Genomic DNA, 20534 nt, shown 5'->3' with positions numbered 1-20534 from the left:
TTCTTTAGTATAAACCGATTTGTCTGGTACTGAAGTCAGACTTACTGGCCTGCAATTGCCGGGATCATCTCTAGAGCCCTTTTTAAAAATTGGTGTCACATTAGCTATCCTCCACTCGTTTGTTATAGACGTGGATATAGTTAGTAGTTCTGCAGTTTCACATTTGAGTGCCTTCAGAACTCTTGGGTGAACACCATCTGGTCCTGGTGACTTATTGCTGTTTAATTTATCAATCTGTTCCAAAACCTCCTCTAACAACCCCTCAGTCTGGGACAGTTCCTCAGATTTGTCAACTAAAAAGAATGGCTCCAGTTTGGGAAATCTCCCTCACATCCTCAGCTGTGAAGACCAAAAGCAAAGAATTAATTTTGTTTCTCCACAATGGCCTTATCGTCCTTGAGTGCTCCTTTAGCATCTCAATCGTCCAGTGACCCCACTGGTGGTTTAGAAGGCTTCCTGCTTCTGATGTACTTAAAAAAATTTTTTTTGCTCTTACTTTTTGCTTCTTTGGCTAGCTGTTCAAATTCTTTTTTGGTCTTCCGAATTATATTTTTACACTTCACTTGCCAGAGTTTATTCTCCATTCTATTTTCCTCACTAGGATTTAACTTCCACTTTTTAAAGGATGCATTTTAGCCTCTTACTGCTTCCTTTACTTTGCTGTTTAGCCACGGCTGCACTTTTTTGGTTCTGTTACTATGTTTTTTAATTTGGTGTGTACATTTAAGTTGAGGCTTTATTATGGTATAAAGAAACAACTTCACATAGATTTGCATAACTAAATAACTGAGCATAGATTGTAGATCTTAACAATGAACTTATTGTAATCTGCAGACGAACAATTAGAGAAATTTCTGAATAATTTAGTTGAGAATTACCAGAGTTGCCAACTCGCTATTTTATTGCCATGATCATGTCATTTGATATTTTCTTTAAAGTTCCAGATTCTTGAGTCCAGTGAGAGCAAGAAATCTCAGCTTTCATTTCAAAATAAAGTATTCTCTCTCTCCCCTATTTGCAAAGAAAATTTTGAAAACATGAACTGAGTGCACCCGAATGGCTCAGAAACCAGGAAGTGAACAAACAGAACCCCAAAATGTATTCATTTTTAAAAATCTCATGATTTTTAAGCCCATCATGACTTGATGCCACATTCATGATTTTTGAGTACTTGGGACTGGCCCAATATTGACTTACACAGTTTATTCACGAAAGTACTTGGGTTCTAGAAATAGTGATGTCACCAAAAAGATTGTTTTTTCCAGTGAAACAGGAAAAACCAAGAAGAGTTCATATAAGGAGAAAAACAAACAAACAAACCAGGTAAAACTTATTTCTATGCTGAATATCCTCTTACAACCTGATTAGTTAGAACACTCCGTATAATCATCAAAGTTTAACTCCATGTTTTCCATTTTGCAATTCACCTTTAAGACAAGCAGTGACTGCTTGTGAACTATTGACTTTATGATAAAATGTGACAACAAAAGCTACTTCACCCCTTATGTTTGCTTCTTTGTAGTTCAATTTATGAGCTAAAAAAACCAGCAAGGACAGCGCTGCTTACAAGTTACCAAAGCAAGGTGAAAAGACAGCTAGTAGTTCATATGTGCAAGAAAATGGGAACAAATGAGGATTTAACTACAGTAGATGTCAAAATATATTGCACATTGACATTTTGATACAAAACAATTTTTTTTAAAATCCCTGGTTCCTACCTGTCTTAACAATTCCTCTATTATTAAAATTCCAGATAGTACACAGGGAATAGTCAGTATGAATTATTCTACAGTAAATAATCCTTACAGCAGATGAAATATGGTTAGGGTGACCAGATGTCTCAATTTTATAGGGACAGTCCCGATATCTGGGGCTTTGTCTTATATAGGTGCCTATAACCCCCACTCCAATTTTTCACACTTGCTGTCTGGTCACCCTAAATATGGTGAAGCTGCATGGAATATTACTGGTTCTACCTTTTTCATTATTATTATTAATAATAAAGTCACCGTTCAGTTTTGATGGCCCCAAACTCCAGAAGATAGGAAATAACTCAGGGAATCCATACACAAGCCCAATATTCCCATATCTCATACATTAACAATGTTATGACACATTGCCCCTGGGGTAGCGTCCCTTGGGGCAACCTCAAACACAACAACATGTGGCTTGTTGGGTAGAACATCCAAATGCTTTCAGCTTTGGCCTAGCTCTCATCAATTTCAGTGGGAGCACAATTAGGACAATGCTGAGGGTTTTGTTTTTGTTTTTGTTTTTAAAAAAAAAAAAGCCTGGCCTACAGGTAATTAAGGAGTCAATGAACACACTAAGCTTCGCATTTCATTTCAGAACACTTCGCTCCAACAGTAGCTTTTGAATCTCCATTTTTAAATTAAATGTATAGTTGTTACATAATTACTGCTACAATTATTCTCCTCACCTACAGATCAGCTTTATTTGCAATTCATTTTAGTTAATTAGTTAGTTGTGGTTTTATATGAGAGGTAATAGAAGAGAATTAATATTTGCCTCACCCACACAAAATTGCTTTTCATAGCATGCGCACATGTTGACAAAAAAAAGGTTTGGAACTCCAGCCAACAACAAACAAAAGATTTTCACTACCTGAAAGCATCAAGTGTTACAAGATTGTATATAGTGGATTAAACTGTTTATAATGATACGTTATAATTTATAAACATATTATAATTTCACCTCCAGCTTGCTAGGAAATTTCATCCCTTTCTCATGCATGCACTATCACCTCCAGGCTGGATTACTGTAACTCACTGTATCTAAAGATGAATGAGAAGATGTCACACAGGCTCCTGCCAACACAGAACGCAGTTGCCTACCTTCTCCATCACTCATGTGACTGTGAGCACATCAAGTTTATGCTCAAATCTTAATTTTCAATTCAATTAATAATCACATCCCAGCTACATCAGAGCACAAATTTCCATCTGTGAACCACCATGACAGCTCTGCTCCTCTGGGACATCACAGATCACAAAGCCCGGGGCGGGAGAGGGGGAAAACACCACATGAGAGAGCTGGGAACAAAGTATTCTCTGACAAGGGCACCCAACTATGGATCAGTCTTCCCGAGGACATTAGACTAATCCCAAAACTGAATATCTTTAGGAAACACTGCTAAGCTTTCCTCTTTGAAGAAAGCCTTTCCACCATAAGAGACACTCACGATTCCAGCACTCCTTGTATTCCCAAACTTCTCCCAACTCTGTAAAGCAAACAAACAAAACCCCACACCCAGGTGATTCCACCCATTCCCGGGAATTGGGCCCCGCACCCTCCTCCGCCAAAGTGTCACCAGAAACAGGGGCGGCTGATTGAGCTGCCGCCGAATTGCTACCGCTAACTTCGGCAGCAGCTCAATCGCTGCCGCTGTCTTTGTCAGCATTTTGGCAGCGGCTCTTTCAAATTGGACCCCACACATCCTAAAGCCAGCTCTGCCCACGCCCACCCCAAGGAGAGTTCTGACCCCATTAATGGAGAAGAGCCAGAGACTCCATGAAATTTTCTAGGGACTTTGCTATTGCTAAAAACACTCAGAACTATCGTCATGGCATATGTAACTAACATTCAGTGGGGGTGTTTTGGTTGGCTAACTCGCAGTGCCAAAAGAAAGGGGAAGGGTCGATGGAAAATCAGGACCCTGAGACTGACAGTCCCCAAGGGCAATGGGGAGAGGCCAATGCTCCAGGTCAGCCTGATTGACAGGGTGGACAGGCTAATCAGGGAGTCAGGAGGCTGGGGGGTCCCATCCCCCCTGTGAGCTGGAATTGCCTGGGTCAGACAGAGTGGGGCCGAGCTAAGGAGAAAGCAGGGGCAGAAGCTGAGCTGGGGAGCAGAGCTGGGCCAGATCCAGAGGCGCCAGAAAAGCAGCCCCTGTGCTGGGAGCAGAGTTGCAGCCCCAAAGCCAGAGGGCCAGAGAAAGCAGCCCAGGGAGCTGGAGGCAGAGCAGCAGTACCAGTGCTGAGGTAGAGTGGAGCTGGGGCTGGGGCTGGAGCCAGGTGCGGTGAGCAGCTGGAGTGCGAGGGAGACCCTGGTCAGTGGGCCCAGCACAGGGAGATGCCTCAGCCAAGAGGCTCTGCAGGCCAGACTTGGAGGGGAATTGTAACCCTGAAAGGGCGGGGGCAGGGACGACGCTGGGAAGAAGGGTCCTGCCACCTAGAGCCTGAGAGTGTGTGGCCACCACCAGAGTAAATTTCCAACCCGCAGCATCCCTGCAGCACAGCCAGGGCCTGAGACCTACAAGGAACAGACTAACTCCCCTGACATTCCAGAGACACTGTTTGTGATGTTCCCTACTATAGAGCGGGGTGGTGTGTTTTTCTTTAACCTTTCCCATTTTTCCTTATTCCTTTTTTAACTAATTGCCGATTAAATAAATTGTATTTGCTTTAAATCGTATGTAATGATCAGTGGGTCAGGGAAGTGTGCAGTGCAGAGAGAGCACCCCGGAGTGGGGACACCCCAGCCCCTGACCTAGGTGACCACAGCAAGGTTGGGGGTCAAGCCCCCCAGGAAGCCTGGGCCCAGCCTTGTTGAGGTTACAAGGACTCTGCCAGACAGGAGAGTGCAAGGGAGTCCTCGAGGGCAGGGAGGCCTCTGGGTAAAGGAACTGAGAGGGAGGACTCAGATCTTTCCCCTAGTCCATTTCACCAGGGTAGTTCAGAAGCCAGGAAAGTTCCCCATAATAGCAGGACCATTCCCCCACTTACACATACACAAAACCATAAGATAACTAGACAGTGTTTTATTTATCTAATTCATATTATTTTGGCAGTATTATTTCTGCAGGCAATACAGCTGCATCCATACCAAATGGTCTTGAGGTGCTGTTTCTTACAGAGGAAGTAGAGTATGCTGAGCTTGGCCAAAACTTAGTTGGGAGATTTATAAGGAATGCCTACATTTTACAGGCAGTGGGGCTGATGATTCAGAAGCGACACACACCCATGTGAGTCAGCACTGCAAAGCTGGAGGTGCCATCTTTTGGCGGGGACATAAAATCAAGGCTCTCCCTGTTCGTGATCACCAGTGATCCTTGGGTAATTACTCTCTGCCTGTCCTTTGTACTTTTAATTAAAGAAGCTTATGATCAGTTCCTTGCCTCAGATGATGTATAACATTGCTCTGTGCTGTTCAACAGCTGTTGTGTTTCACTACAGAAGTGGCTGCATTTGAGTGGCAGGTAAGGTGGTCTCTATATAAAACTTGTGAAGCATGGTATAGAATACATGTAAGAATATTTATGGATTATTTTCTTCAATCCATTTGTTTTGGTTTTGTATTAGTATACATATTTATATTTATTATAGCAAGATAATCTCACTACCATCTATTAATTTTTTTATATATAATAGCTACTAGTCAACAGCTATATTTAAATAACCATGATACCAGACTCATGCAAATGACAACTTTAAAGTGTGAAGAATAAACTCAAGCAAGTTTTATAGCATTTTTATCGTTAATTATAGTATGTAAGTGAACACAAATCATGTTATATGCCAATTGGCTGAATCATATTTGACACCGTAACCCTACCATAAAAGCTGTTTTGCGTAATTGTCTTTTAACCAGACTACAAGTATTTAAAAATACAACCACTAAAACCTGGTCTTTAATATTACAGGTATATAAGAAGAATTGGGCAGTGCTGGTAGCCCCACTTATAATGAAGATCTCCTGACACTTCTCATTATCAGATGCTTTTTTCAGTGGCTTATGCCTTTGCCAGACTTTAACCCTTTGAGTTTCCCAGACAATCTTAATTTCCTAGCTTTGGAGTGCTTGACTTTGCAACCCGGAGATTCTTTCAACATAGTTTTGTGTATGTGATATTTAAACACGCAGCTGTGATGTTTTGTATAGGGCAGGGGCAGGCAACCTATGGCACGAATGGCAATGGCGGCACGCAAGCTGATTTTCAGTGGCACTCACACTGCCCAGGTCCTGGCCGGTCTAGGGGGCTCTGCAGTTTAATTTAATTTTAAATGAAGCTTCTTAAACATTTTTAAAACCTTATTTACCTTTACATACATCAATATTTTAGTTATATATTATAGACTTAGAGAGAGATCTTCTAACAACGTTAAAATGTATTACTGGCACGCAAAACCTTAAATTAGAGTGAATAAATGAAGACTCAGCACACCACTTCTGAAAGGTTGTCAACCCCATAGGGGTTTTGTAGAAATAAAATAATTTAAAAAATAAATTCTTGTGTGACTGACCAAGTATAAATTAAAGAAACGCTGTGAACAACAACATTACATGCATTTCTCAGGGGCCTGTCATGTCCACAAGCCACTTAACGCCCCCAGACGCATGGCTGTAACTATGTTCTCATATCCTCATCGTGTCTAAGTATAGCCTCAAAGCTTAAGGTATGTGACTATTTATTACATATTTATTTAGATTTATAAATGAATGAGTGACTGAATGAACGATAAAGTCCGCTACGAATCTAGCCATGCACATTTAATTTAACATGGTAGCATACAAATACGATAGTGTTGGTTGTTACATGCTCTGGTTTCTCTTCAAAGTGGTGTGGCCTAGTAGACAGAGCACTGGGATGGAATCAGGAGAACTGTTCCCTTTCCAGTTCTGCTCCACTTGCCTGCTGGGTTCTAGTCCAATACCTTTCTGGGTGACCTTGGGCAAGTCAATTCAGCATTGTGCCTCAGTTTCCCCACGTGACCCATGCAGAGATGCACTGACCTCAGGGGTGCAATGTGGGCATGCTGGGATCTGCCCACACAGAACAAGTCAGGATTTGAGTTTTTAAACCAGACAACCATTACACAAATATATGTACAGGGCTTGCTTACGCTCGAAAGTTGACAGCCTACCTTAATCTGAGTTAATTTAAAAGTCTAATAGCTATGCCTGAATAATTCCATGTGTAATAATTCTTCTTATTCCAGAATAAAAGTGTCTTGCTCCTGTTTAGCTTTCAAAATGGATTGCAGAATACGAGCTATTCCAGAATAATTCCATATGTAGACAAGTTCCTCCTCGAGCCCTCTACCCCTCAGAGTTCCCAAAAGAGATTCCTCGTTATCAAAATACTGCATATATAAATTACACATTACAGGACATATCCAAGAAAAAGTAGCAATAAGCAGTATGAAAAATGTAGAATTGATAACTGGCATTCCTTACTGATTTGTTTTCCTTCTGGTGGCATTACAGGAACATGACTAAATTCACAGCTTGATGCAGGACTGAAATAACTATAATATGAGTTTCACATATAAACCATGAGATAAATTTTGGAGGAAAAATAATCCCCAAATTATCTTAATCTTCTCTCTGCAACTTCTTCTTTCTACTTATGAAATAACTGCTACAGTAATTATTCAATCTTATGTAACTTTCCCTGGAAATTTCTGAACCATCCAAGAGAATAGACCACATGTTTCACGTAAACAGGTTTCCTATAATACAGTCATACAAAGAGTGGTAAATTCTTTCAACTTCAAAGAAGGGAATTCAAAGACTATCATCAGGTTACTAGTCTGTCAGCCTTTGGACAGATGCTGGTGTGTAAATCATGCTATCAGAATTTCAAGGCTGCATGAACTTCCACAAACTAGCCATAAAACAAGAAATGGGACATGTAGGCCATGTCCCCTCTCTCTACTCTGGACACCACAGGCAGCCCTCCATGGGATCAGGGATCTAAACTCACTAAATCAAACAGGAGCCATGAAAATAGTTAACGTGGCCTTCAGCAGAGAGGGTAGATTCCTGGGGTAGCAGTGGTATTAATGCACTGCCAATTGAGTTATATTTCCTGGAAGCTGAACAGAGGGATCACAGAGTCCACGTGGATGCCCAGGATGTATGGATTCCAGAGAAGAAACGTTTCTCCTTCCCAGCTCTGTCCACCTGGACAAAACACAAGGTACATTCCACCCCATCAGATGTTTACATTTAGTAGAGTATATTAAAAAATAACACCTCCTCCATAACAATTTTCCTATATCATCCATTAGCTGGAGATGAATTTTACACCAGGACAATCCCTGCTGAGGAGAAAAGATACTCTGAAAAGTTTAAGTCTTGAATTTAAAGTTACTGGGCCAGATGTTCACTGGTACAAGTCAAGTAAGGATCTTGTCCACAGTTTTTTCATGGTATCATGTCATTAGTGGGCATATATGCCATCTCTGTAGAGTGACCAGGGTGCATGATCCTCTAAAGCCCTGGCTGTCTTGAGAAGCCAGGGGATCTCAAGTCATCTGCACGAAAAGGATAGTCAACTGAAAGGGTGTTGCCCTCTGGGCTACTTTGTAGCCCATCCTACTACAGCATAGTGCGGTGCCACTTAGGAAACCTATACAGGCGAGTCTCATCTTACGCAGGGGTTACATTCTGCAGTTAGCGCGTAAAGTGAAAACCACGTATAGTCAAAATTACCTTGAGTTGAATGGTGGGCGGAATCGCCCGCACTACAGGTACAGTATTAAAATAGGTTATTTTTCTCTTTTTGGGAGGGGAGGGGGGTGTTTGGTTTTGCCGACCGCGGTAAAGCTGAAATCGCGCATGTTAAATGTGCGTAAGATGCGACAAACCTGTACCACACACCCCTCCGGTAATGAGATATAAGGTGCAGGGCCAGGTTTCTGTGATGTTAGCATCAACATCTGTGGGAAATTTTTCAGCAATTTCCACACGCAAGCAGGAGATACTACCACACAGAGCACCAGGGCACCTTCTAGTTCCCATTATGCATCACCACGCCTCTCCCCAGAGCCAAAAATATGCACAACACATACAGAAGTCTATCTGCATGTTCCTGTACACAATGTCATCACTCAAGTACCACTCCCCATTTTATTTTACTACTTCCCAGTATCTGCATGCATTTCATCCCTTCCAAATCTATAAGCAGAGTGAGCAATCTGGTCTGATAAAGAGCTATGCATATTTACCAAATTACTAAGAGCAACAGAAGAGAACTTGTTTGACAAATTTAGTTTCAAAGGGAGATAACTACATCTGTGCATCAGAGGGCTGACTTGGGCTCCTACAGAGCTTAAGAACTGTGGGAACTACAAAATGCTAATGACCGAAAAAGGCAGATATAGGTAGGACAGACAAAATTCACTGCCATCAGGGTTTAGTCCGGTGGCATACAAATGGGGTCACGCGCATAATGGAATTTAAAAACAAAGAAGGCTGGGGAGAGTGAAATGCAGTTAAAAAAAAAAAGGTTAAATTTCTGTAAGGTTTTTGAAATGCCTTTTAAAAATCCATCCAACTGTGCACACCAAGATATAAAACGAACCAAAAAAACTTGTAAAGAAAAATATATATTTAAAAAAAAAAAAGTCTGACCATGTCCCGCATCATTACAACGTATTTGAGTTACAGAGGCATCAATCCGTCGTGCTGGGCACTGCAAATAAGGGCTTGTATACACAGAAAAGTTGTATCAATCTAACTACACACCGGTATAGTTAAAGTGGTACAACCTCTTGAGAGTGGAGACAGTTATCAGTATAATGGTACTTTATAACCAGTATATCTATTCCTGTGTAGCATGGGAAAGCAGCTATCATACTGGTATAAGGACCTTTATACAAGTATAACGACATCCACACGAGTGGTTGTGCTCAAAAAAAAAAAAAAAAAAAAAAAAAAGATTAGACATAATTATGCTAGTACACCAAGCCTAAGGCACACAACATGAGGCAGACCATCTCTAGAACAGTTTAGTCTTTACAAGTCAGTCCAAGGAAATGCAGTGGCACAGAGACGCCAAGTGACTTGTCCACACACAGATCATTGGGAGAGCAGAGAACAAAACCAGGTCTCCAGACTCCCAGATCCACCAGCCCACACAGCCTCTCAGTGAGTTGTGATAGCATTTGGGGATTCTACTCCTGTTCAAAAACCTCCTGGGTAGGGCAATAGAGAGGCTGATTTTCAGCTTCCAAACTGATAGTGGTAAAGGGAAATCTTCTCTGCCCCAGAGAAAGAGACACAACATGGAGCATGCTCAGTGTAAGAGGCCAGCAACAGGCATGACACCTTGCCAGAACAGAAGGGAATAGAGGAAAGTATTTTGGCATGCTTTCCTAAGACACCAGTTCTGTGGTTACAGCTGAGTTGGACCAGACCAGGTAGTTTCATATTGGGAAAAACACCCTGATCCTACTAGGTACCCTATCCAGTGTTTCTTCTAATGGTGGATGCAGTGTAAACTATGGAATAACCTAGCCAATTAAACCACTCCCTGAGCCTCCCCATACTCAAACCATGTAAGGCGAGAGGAAGTAGGAAGCAACAGAGCCCTTTTTTCCCCTCTTTAATTAAAAGCATAGGGGAGCGCCCATGCTCTCCCTGGCTTGTATAAGCACCTTGCCCTCAAAGTTCCTCTTTCTCCTTAGCTGGGAGAGGGAGAGCAGCTCCCTCTGCTGTTTCAATCAGTTTTTACCACTGCACCTAAAGCGCTGGCCAATGCAGAGAACTCCAGTCCTGCGTCTGTAAGGCCCAGTCCTACAAGATGCCCAGCACCTTGAACTTTCCATTGACTTATGGAAGTAGAGGGAGCTCAGCACCTCTTGCAGGATTAGGAAGCCGGTGTTTGATCCAGTTCCCATTCAAGTCCATGGAAAGGCTCTTATGTACTTCAGTGGGAGCTGGGTCTTGCCCAAAGCCTGTCTTCGAGGAAAAAAAAGGAAATGCTGCCTACTGAATTTCTATTCAGTTTTGAGAAACATCTGACAACTACTATATTCCAAAGAAATTGAGGACTTCCCCCTCCCCCCCCCATGAATGTCTGACAAGAAGCTAAAACTGTAACAGGGTGTGTACTGGAGAGCTAACTGAAGAGGACAGGCAGAGGATATTACAGAAGCTCTAGAAGGAGGGCGTGTCCTGTAACAAAGCTAGGTTAGGTGACCTCTCAAAAGAGTCTACTGGCGTTAATAAAATAGTATTTAAACAAGATTAGCTGATAATTCCACTCCACCCTCATTATAACATTCACCAAAAGGGAGGAATGCTTTTACTGCCAAGTATGTGATACGGTAGGGAGTGATACTGGGAAAGAGTATACATAGGTGAAGCTAGGTTCACCTGCCTTCTAGTTACAAACAGGACTCTCAGGATAGTTCAGGTTATGACTAAGGTCCGGTCTATACATAGATCTTGTACCGGTATGACCATTTTGATTAGGAGTATGATTTTTTTTAAAACCAAAATAGTTTTACCAGTACAACCTCTACTATGGATTAAGTTGAATTACACCAGAATAAAGGTGTTTTATACCATTATAGCTTATTTGCCTTCTTATAGAAGCAATTTCATACCAGTATAACTGTGTCCAGATAGAGGGGCAAGGTTTCCTACCACTTTAATGATCAGTACTAAAGCAGTAAAACTTTTGTTTGTACACAGAGCCTAGCTTTATATCTAAAGCATTAGCTTTTCCCCTCTAAATGCACCAACATTCAACCAGTTTGCCTAAAACTTTATGCATGTTTTTGTGCCAGGGAGAACATTTCTTGAGAAGTTTGAGGTTAATTGGATGAGGGATTTGGGTGACGCAAATGTTTTTAAAAATGAGGATGGTTAATTTTTTCCAAATTTCTTTAAAAAGCAAACAAAAAAACCCAAACCTTCCTCTCTCTAAAATCAGCTTGGCCCAGAAACGTCGTTGGCTGACATCCTGTGAAACCAGAACTACTGCTTTATGTTATTCGGCATTGGCCATCCTGTAAAACTTAATGACTGTGCTCATTACCTACAAGAGACTAAATAAATAAAAGTTCCAAGGTTGTATCATGACACAATCTTCAAAGCTGATTTAATTTTAGCCCGTTTCCTTGCAAAAGGTAGAATCCATGGATGTATTTATTCATTCAAACAAATGTGAGGTGGGAAGTGAAGTTTATACACTTACAGTAAATGCAACATTTTGCTCAGGGGAAATGACAGAGGTGACAAGAGTTGTACTAGAGTTTCCAATTCAGAAGGAAAATTAATGCTACCAAGCAAGATTTTGAGCTTTAAGGTTACAAAAAAGGGACACAACTGGTGGTGCAGAATAGTCTTCTTTGATTGGTTGGAATACAATATAGGTAATTTTATAATAATGTCTTGTCTGACTTCTCTATAACAGAGTAACTTCTCAGCACTCTTTTGGTATTCCTTTCACTTGGTACAATCATCCCAATAGCTTTCTAGTCAGCTACTGTTGTTTCCCAAAGCCAAGTACTGTAGTTGAGTCAATTGCTGAACATAATGACTCTGGCAACTATAATTATTTTCTTATCAAATTACTTCTTATTCTTTAATTTTTTTCTGCATTGTTATAAAAACTTTTTAAAAGTGCATTGAGTTTTTAATCACTCTCCAATATCAAAATTGTAGGATTTTAGTATTTATTATTGTTCTTACGCCATCTATTTTAAGGTGCATTTGAATCTAGACCTGGAAATAAGACAGCCATCTGTGACACCCATTGTAGCACCGCTTGACTCTCTAATTTAAGTGGAACTTTCCTCTGGCATGGTCAGATGCCAATAGCTGCCATTATTAATTTTCCATACAATATCAGCCAATGGATTTAGAGAAACAACAACTTTCATGTTATACAGAGTGGTGGTCAAGTCAACTAAACAAACAACGGAGCCCTTGTATTACAGTGGACTTTTTCTGAGTCCACTGTAACCTGGGGAAAGTGTTTCCTCTCAGACAAATTCTATAGCAAGAATGTAGTGTGTTTCTTTTGTTTTGTTTCTTTTAAAAATGGCTTTATTTGTCTGCTTCATCTGCTTTTACATTAGTACACTGGTTCCTCTCCTGAGAATCTTGTTCAGTTTTGACAAGTCCCTGTCCATTTTATTTCCAATTCAAAGTTCACCGAAGTCAACGGAAAGACTTCCACTGACTTAAATAGGCTTTGGATCAGGGCCTTTGGTCCCTGTTCTGCAATGAACTTTGGATGGGTGGTACTGAGGTCAGTCAATGGGGCTTTGTCAAGCACTGGCATCCATCCACACCAAGCTCATGCATGATCAGAGCACTTGAGAGAGTTTACCCAAGTAAGGGCTGAATAACTGGTGAACTAAGACTTCCAGCTTTGAGCCAGTGTAAACATGTAGTTCAAAGTAAGCATGCTACTGGATACAGTATTTCTTAAACTGGAGTTGGAGGGAAACAGTCTGCCTATTCAACTCGCTACTTACAATTTAGTTACAATAAGTTACTTAGAATTATGTGAGTATTTGCCAATACCTATCCGTACTTTGCTAAAGGGAGATGCATATATTGTAAGGTATACATAACATCATTAGTCAGCTATGACAAGCAATCTACTCTGATTTACCTTTTAGGATCATCTCATTTGGAAGAAAAGTGGGTCTCTGCCCTCTCTGTAACCTATGCATGTAACTTTGATATCATAAAGTGATACTGTGTTAAGGAAGCAATAGAGGCTCTTCAACATGAGCCAAAATATTCTACCTGCAACTTTTTGGAACAGAAGCCGAAAACATCAGTGGCCTGGCCAAAAGTCTTACTAACATGGAATTGCCACAGGCTAATAAATATGAAGAACTCTTCACCAAGCACATCATTTTACTACTGTTGAGTGAGAACTGCTTGATTGTTTCAGAAGCAGGTCTTGCACTCCCCTGTCGCTCTATGCACTTTTCACTGTACAGTCAAATATCCAAGAAGATTGCCTTGTCATGGTTTCATCTCCGTTTAAACTGGACATGGCTGAAATAAGAGCTGTGGCTCAAAATGATCCAATCAAACACAGGACTGAGGACCTAATCCTGACCTTCACCCCTGCAGATCCAAAAGAATTAATGGAGGTTCTACTTCTTTGGGGGATCAGCGGGTAAATCTGGGAGTGAAGGATTTGGGGGCCCAATCCACCTCCCACTGAAGACAACAGCCCCAATATAGCACTGCCCAGTACCTTGGGTTGCCACTCACACCCGTGCAAAAGTAGTGCCAAACACTACCAAATCAGAATTACACGCATTTTGTACCAAGATAAACGGGCAGGCCAGCAGTGTATCAAGGTCTTTCCAGTGACTTCTAATCAGACCCGTGGTCCATGCACACAGAGTACCCATCCACCCTACCTACCATGGGGTCTGCTTGCATCCTAGCAGCAGGAATTTTGAGCGGCAAGAAAATCCACAACTTAGCAGTTTCCAATAGCCATTCTCCTCCCTGCAAAGGGACGACGTAGAGGTCCACTGGCTACTGAAGCTCCCTGGCTGTGGAACATATGGTGGACCCCAATGCACCGCCTCATTATTTGGCCCTACGTGTAAACTAACCAATTGGGTTGAAGATTTGGCCCTACGTGTAAACTAACCAATCCAACTGCAACAAAAGCCTGACCAAAAAAAAACAACCAAAGATGTTGATTAGAGGCTGACATGGGATAAAGCTCCTTGCTCTAAAACAGTTTGATGTTTGATAAGAAGAAAATCTAGTTTTGTAATGAAAAGACGACGAAAAATTCTATATGAAAAAGTGGGGGTCATAGTCCTAGGTTCCAATCACACAGGCAAAAGTCCTGCATCCCAAATCAAATTTAACCTGCCTTCAGAACACTGGATAGAGCCCTACATTTGTCCACACCAACATATCCTTAAAACAGGCCAACAACAGTGAAAGTTACTGACAGACATGCAAGATTAAATATTCAGGAATTTTCGTCAACACCAGCATATGCAACACCATGTGCATATGCTGAACTTGGAACATGCATGTTGCAGGCATGAATGAGATGAAACTAGAACAATCATTGCAAATCATTGCACAGTGAAATCAGATGCTAAAATATTTTCACACAAATTCAGCAGACAGCTTTACTCATTAATTAGACCCTGGTTTTTAGTCTATATGATAAAGAAAAAAAACCCACTTTTTAAAAATCTTATCTCTGATGAAGCCTTCCCATTAATAAAAACGTAAACAAAGAGAATAGTATAACTTTTACAAGCTAATTAAAAAAAAAAAATCAGAATGCCTACGCAGCAGGACTGGAATTGTCTAAAGCTGCTGAATTAGGACAGGCTGTCATATAAAATTCAGCCCAGAGTTTTAGCAATCACATTCTCTAGCAACATGCATATAATTGGAGATCTTCATAATAACCCTCAGTTTTAAAAGCTCATAAAATCTGTGTTTTACTCGTAACTTGCAGGAGGTTAAGAGAAATTGTTAAGGAAAAGTAGCACTTTCCTCTCAGTAAAAAAGGCTTTGAAGATAATATGCTTATTATTATAAAAACTAATTCTTAATGCCTTATTTTTCCTTCCAGAACATTTGGAGACATGTACAACTTTTTTTTACCATATATATTCACACACACGAGAGAAAGAGAGAGAAAATGAGCATCGTAAAGAAAAAAAACCCACTCAAAGCATATTGGAAACAATACATTTTAAATACAAATAATAAAGCACTTTATGATAAGTATCTTCATAAAACATTGTAATCAACAGTGAAATAATCTATGCTCTTAAGATAAAAGTATGTATAGGCTCCACAATGTAGCTGAAAGGTGTTTCATTTAAGGCTGAAAAAAATCCATCATCAAAAATATTAAGTACACCTGACTCTCAGTGTTAGATTCACAGATCCCTCTGCACTCTCTCAGTTTCTCTTTTGACATTCTAAAACAAAACCCTTTCAATTTGTTAAAGACTCAACTGGTGAGAGAGTACCATAAATTACCAATTTATACTGGCCATTTTCTGAAATTTTCAAAGCAAAGCTAAGGTAATGAACAGGATACTGAAGTTTCCACTCAGAACAGTAAAATATATCCTACCATCAAGCCTGCATAGCGTAACTTTAGATTTTGCTTGAGTCAAGCCTTTTAGAAATAAAAGCTTGTTGGCTTTTTAGATACATCTATTTCAGACTGCTTTTTGGAATCCTGCTAAAAAGTTGTTTGGATCTCAAAACCTGTCAAAGCAAAACAAGGAGTAGTAAAACCTAGTGTTTCCTACCTGGTACAGGTAAGGACCAGCTCTCAAATGCCACCTTGGGATACTTCAGACTAGTAATCAGACTCATGTTTAGAAGAGACACTAACATGAACAAAACCAAAATCTGGCCCGTCCTTTTCTTCTTTGGTAGCAAAATCTACGGTAGTGGCTTTAGTCTAGTGAGCAAGATGAAGACCCCACAGACTAAACTAGTCCAAATATGCTGCTAGAGAGAAATACACAAAAAGAAGGCTTACTGCTTGTCATGTGACTCGGTGAGGTATGCTGCCCATTGGGTGTGCTTGAAGTGAGGTCAATAGCCATGTTGGAGTGCTCCCTTTCGGGTGAAAGCTCATTGTCACCTGCTTTCACAAAATAAAACACTTAGGTTTCTGTCCCACGGCTCCATAAAATTATCCAATTATACAACATTCAGACTTACTAACTTCTTTTCTACCCACCCACCTTCCACTTTTAATAGATTCCTCCACGGTCAACTAAAATTGGCTCCCTAGTGACCACAAACATGAATTTTTATTTATTTATTTATTTTAGAATAAAAAAGTATCCTCCATTCCTCACAGATTATAAGAAAGTACACGTGCAAATCTTGCTCTGGCTCCTGTACATGAACAGAACTTAGAATTACTTGCCTATTTCTATATACTGTGGTGCTAACAGACTAGAGACTGTACTGGAGCAGAGTGGAGTATCATTCTGATGTAAGGACCTTCCACTTCAATTTTGGTTCAAGGTTTTCATGTAGCTGGCCATTAAGCTATAATAGTTCAACAAAATAAAATATTTTCCCCTAATGAACAAGAAGGGAGCAATGCACAGTACTAAAAAGCCTCACAGTAGAAATGATTTAGTTTCTGTCCAGTTTCTCATTTATGTTTTATATAAAATAAACATTGCTCTCTTATGAAAATCTCTTAAGTATGTAATATAGTGGGGGTTTTTAAATAACCACTAAAATTTAGTGTTAAATGGTATCTCTCCACCATTCTCTTACAATACGGAGTTTAATAACAGCACAAATGAAAGTTAAGAGTTTCGGGGGGGAGGTGGGGCAGGTAATAACACTTTCTACATAGATATTGTGAAAAGGAAAGCAAAGGAGACTTCACAAGTAAACCAACAAAATTAAATAAAAGTACTTACATGTTATATATCCATCAGTAGCCTCTGCTTCCATAGTCAAAGTGCAGTGCTACAAGGCAAAAGAATACACCCTCAAAGATGCCTGCCAGTATCAGCCATTAAATACTTAAACTTACTTAAAACCATAAGCAGTTGCCTCTTTTGCTGCTGCAACCAGCACCTAAGAAACATGCAAATGAGCACACGCTGTGCACTGGTAAGTCACTGAACTCTTTTGGCAAATGATCTAAAGCTGCTGCAGATGGAAGTAGAAAAGGTAAGTTTGCATCTTGATGAGCTGTGTTGTGACTATAATTTGATTTTTAATTATAGTTCCAGCTGCTTTAATGATTTTTTTTTTTTGAGGTTCCAATTTGACCAGGTATGTTTTAACCGGGAGTTTAATGCCTTATCAATTAGTAGTTCTCACAGCCACAGCAGGCTTCCAAGATGTTGATACTATAAAGATTGCCCTTTTCACACTTATTTCATGATGTTCTGATTAAAAACAAAACTCTTCAGTGTCCATATTCCTTTCAGAGTTATTACAGCCTTTTGTCTTCAATTGGCCATCAAACACCCTCACTCACACACCCGGACACCTGTGCATGCACCTGTTCATTGTAACCCTACCTATCTATCATACTAGGGGCTGCATGGCATATTTAATATTTCTAGAGCAGGCATTTTGTGGTGTGTGCCAATCTCAAAGTTTCTGGAAGCACTTTGCTGACACAGAACAAGCTATTACTTCCAGAAACTCAAGTAACTGTATAGGATGACACCCCCTAGCTTTCATTTGATTAAAAGAGAGAGAGAGGCAGGGGAAGGAATCAATAATCGTAACTATATTCTTTTAAGTGGAAAAGTTAAGAAACTGACATAATCAGAGGAGAATTTTTATTTCCTCTCTCCAGCTAGGGCCCCTTTTTTTTTGCCTTTAGTTTCAAAACTCTCACTGCACCAAGCAGCTAAATTATTCACAATGAGCCATTTCTGTATTGATCGCCGAGTATATTTAGCTCTGGCTCCTGGAATTTCTCCATTACTTACTGGAAAACAGGCAGCTTCACTTCTTGTCTCCAAAACCACTTCCCTCTCCCTTACCCCCCTTACCTCTCCCCCCCCCCCAACTTTTCTCTGTGTCCTTTCTTTGGATTTCAAATTCCAAGGACTTGGAACACCACAAAGTGCAAAATCTGCAGCTCTCGAACGTCAGAGAATCCCAGGAGAAGGAACTCGGTCAGGGTGGTTTGGTTGGACATTTTCTTTCTCAGTTCATTGTGTGATGGCTGTGGAGGGAAGGATAGAGACATTGGGGGAATTCCAGTGACAAAGGGAGTGGCTGTGATTTCCCGCATTAATATGAAGTGAGGGTGGAGAACACGTCAGAAGCAACAGGGACAGAAGATCATCCTAGCCAATGAAATGGAAGTAAAGAAAGGGAAGGGTGGAGGGGGAAGGAATGAAATATACATAAATGAAAATGTTCTTTGAATGATTGAAATAAAGAAAAAAGAGTTTGATCACCATATGTAATGGCAAATCCTAGCTGCTAACCCCCTCCTGCCCACCACGAAAGGAGAGATAGTTATGATCGTATTGAAGATATAGCGAGATGGGAAAAGTTAACCCCTCCAAAAAAATTAAAATCCCCTCTCCCCCGCCCCTTCCGTCCCCTGAAACTTACAAGTAGAACATTCAGAGCGAACGGATCGGTGGGGAAACTGAACAGAAAAAAAAATGAGCGAGGTCTCCCTCCCTTGGGATGGTCTGGTTGAGAAACTCACTCAGGAATGGCACATACTTTCAGGAAAGATGAAGAACAAAAAGAGAGAGAGGGAGGGAGAGGGGGAGAGAGGTCAGCCAGTGCTACAGCAATGCGATTAACCAGGAGAGAGAAAAACTTGATCCACCGGTTCCTTAAGAATCGACAAGAAAACTGGAGGAGAGGAAGAAAGGGGGGACTTGGAGGGGGCAGGGAGGAACAGAGAAGTTAAAAAAACACACACAACACCCACACAGAGCAATAAACTTCACAGGATTGTTTTTGGCCCTTGGCAAAATGAAGAGATCTTAATTTCATCTCTGTCTCTCCCCGCCCAGAGCACACAACCTGTCAAAGTAATTTAAGTCCTGCCTTATTCAATACTGTGTGTGTCATGCCAGGAATAATGCTAAAAATAATACTAGAAAGGGATCTGGAGCACCTTCTCCCAGGTAGCTGCAGCTAGAATAGGAAGCTGGTGCAAACTGCAATTCAACCCCTTGTCCGTTTCCAGAACTGAGAACTAATTAATCGATTAACATCCCAGAAAACAGAATTTTAATTGTAACCCCAAAAAGAAGTACCCCAAAAGGCTTTGCCAGTCCTATCCCTGAGAGCCAGTCACTATGCTAAACCTACAGCAAACAATAATATGAATCTTCCCCCTCCTGCAAACACACATATACAGACTGATTTTTTATTATTATTGGTTAACAGCAACAAGTCATTTGATCACATCGCAGCGCGAGATATGCTACATATAATTACACTTTACTTTGAGCCAGCCCCCACCCCTTTGCAAAGCAGAGACATCCACACAGAGAGATTTCTCTGAGCCATAACACAAATAAGCCAGAGCTCGCTCTTCCCCCCCCCCCCGAAAAACAAAATGCCAAGCGAAGATTTACCTCAGCAGTGCATGCAGTGCCTCACTTCCATCACCCTTTTGTTTTGTGTTTTTATTAGTGTCTCCTCTCCCTTGCTTTCTGTGCCTAATGCTTGTGTGTTTGGGCACTGCAGTTGGTTATGGAAACTGTAAGCAGTGGATCTGTAGCTAAGGGTAATCCTGTTTTTACTTCCTCCATCTTCAGAGAGCAGGGTTAGCCTGGGACAGCTGGTCAAACCCCGAGAAACCGATCCGGCAAAGACACACTCACACACACACATCACACATCTCACCCAGGCAGCCTCTCTCCAAGACACCCTGAGCCGGAGAGAGAGGCAGGAATGGATCTGGGAGTGTGTCTCTGGGCTGCTCAGCACACTCGGCAATCGATTACAGGACAAGTGCTGCTTCTGCTGCTCCATAGCACACACACTCGCTGCTCCTTCCCAGCAGAGGATCTGAAGGTTGCTTCCCGACGCCAGAGGTGCCGCTGAGACACCGGATTGCAGCCTGAAAGAGCCATTTAGATCCCTCTCTACCGAAGGAGAACCACCGAGCCAGAGAAAAGCCACGACCTGGGGCTGCATTTCTGCAGCCTGCATGAACTTACTTCGCTGCTCTCAGATTCATGATTCAGCAGTTCTGTTTCTGAACTTTCTTTCTTATATTCTGCACTGTGAAATCATAGACCCCGCAGCAGGAATACGATTGTGTTTTGTGCATG

At 41.1% G+C, this 20534-nt stretch overlaps 1 protein-coding gene across 4 annotated transcripts in view; it reads right to left on the bottom strand.

Moving 5' to 3' along the window:
• Positions 1–20031, bottom strand: part of IKZF2 (IKAROS family zinc finger 2) — a 136092-nt gene extending 116061 nt beyond the window's left edge. For 3 of the 4 annotated variants that reach the window (XM_032778383.2, XM_032778385.2, XM_032778386.2), the window contains exons 1-3: positions 19833–20031; positions 17178–17226; positions 16271–16375 (exon numbers count right to left, since the gene is read on the bottom strand). In XM_032778383.2, coding sequence (XP_032634274.1) covers positions 16271–16375; positions 17178–17211 — 139 coding nt within the window. In that variant the 5' untranslated portion in view covers positions 17212–17226; positions 19833–20031. Of the gene's footprint in view, positions 1–16034; positions 16101–16270; positions 16376–17177; positions 17227–19832 lie in introns of those variants that run through there. The other variant, XM_075069946.1, reaches the window with a different exon arrangement.
• Positions 20032–20534: the final 503 nt, after the last annotated feature.

The sequence above is a fragment of the Chelonoidis abingdonii genome, chromosome 10 (assembly GCF_003597395.2).
Source record: "Chelonoidis abingdonii isolate Lonesome George chromosome 10, CheloAbing_2.0, whole genome shotgun sequence".
Lineage (NCBI taxonomy): Eukaryota > Metazoa > Chordata > Testudines > Testudinidae > Chelonoidis > Chelonoidis abingdonii.
Note: the sequence above shows the minus strand (reverse complement) of the source record. Positions and strands in the feature narration are given on the sequence as shown.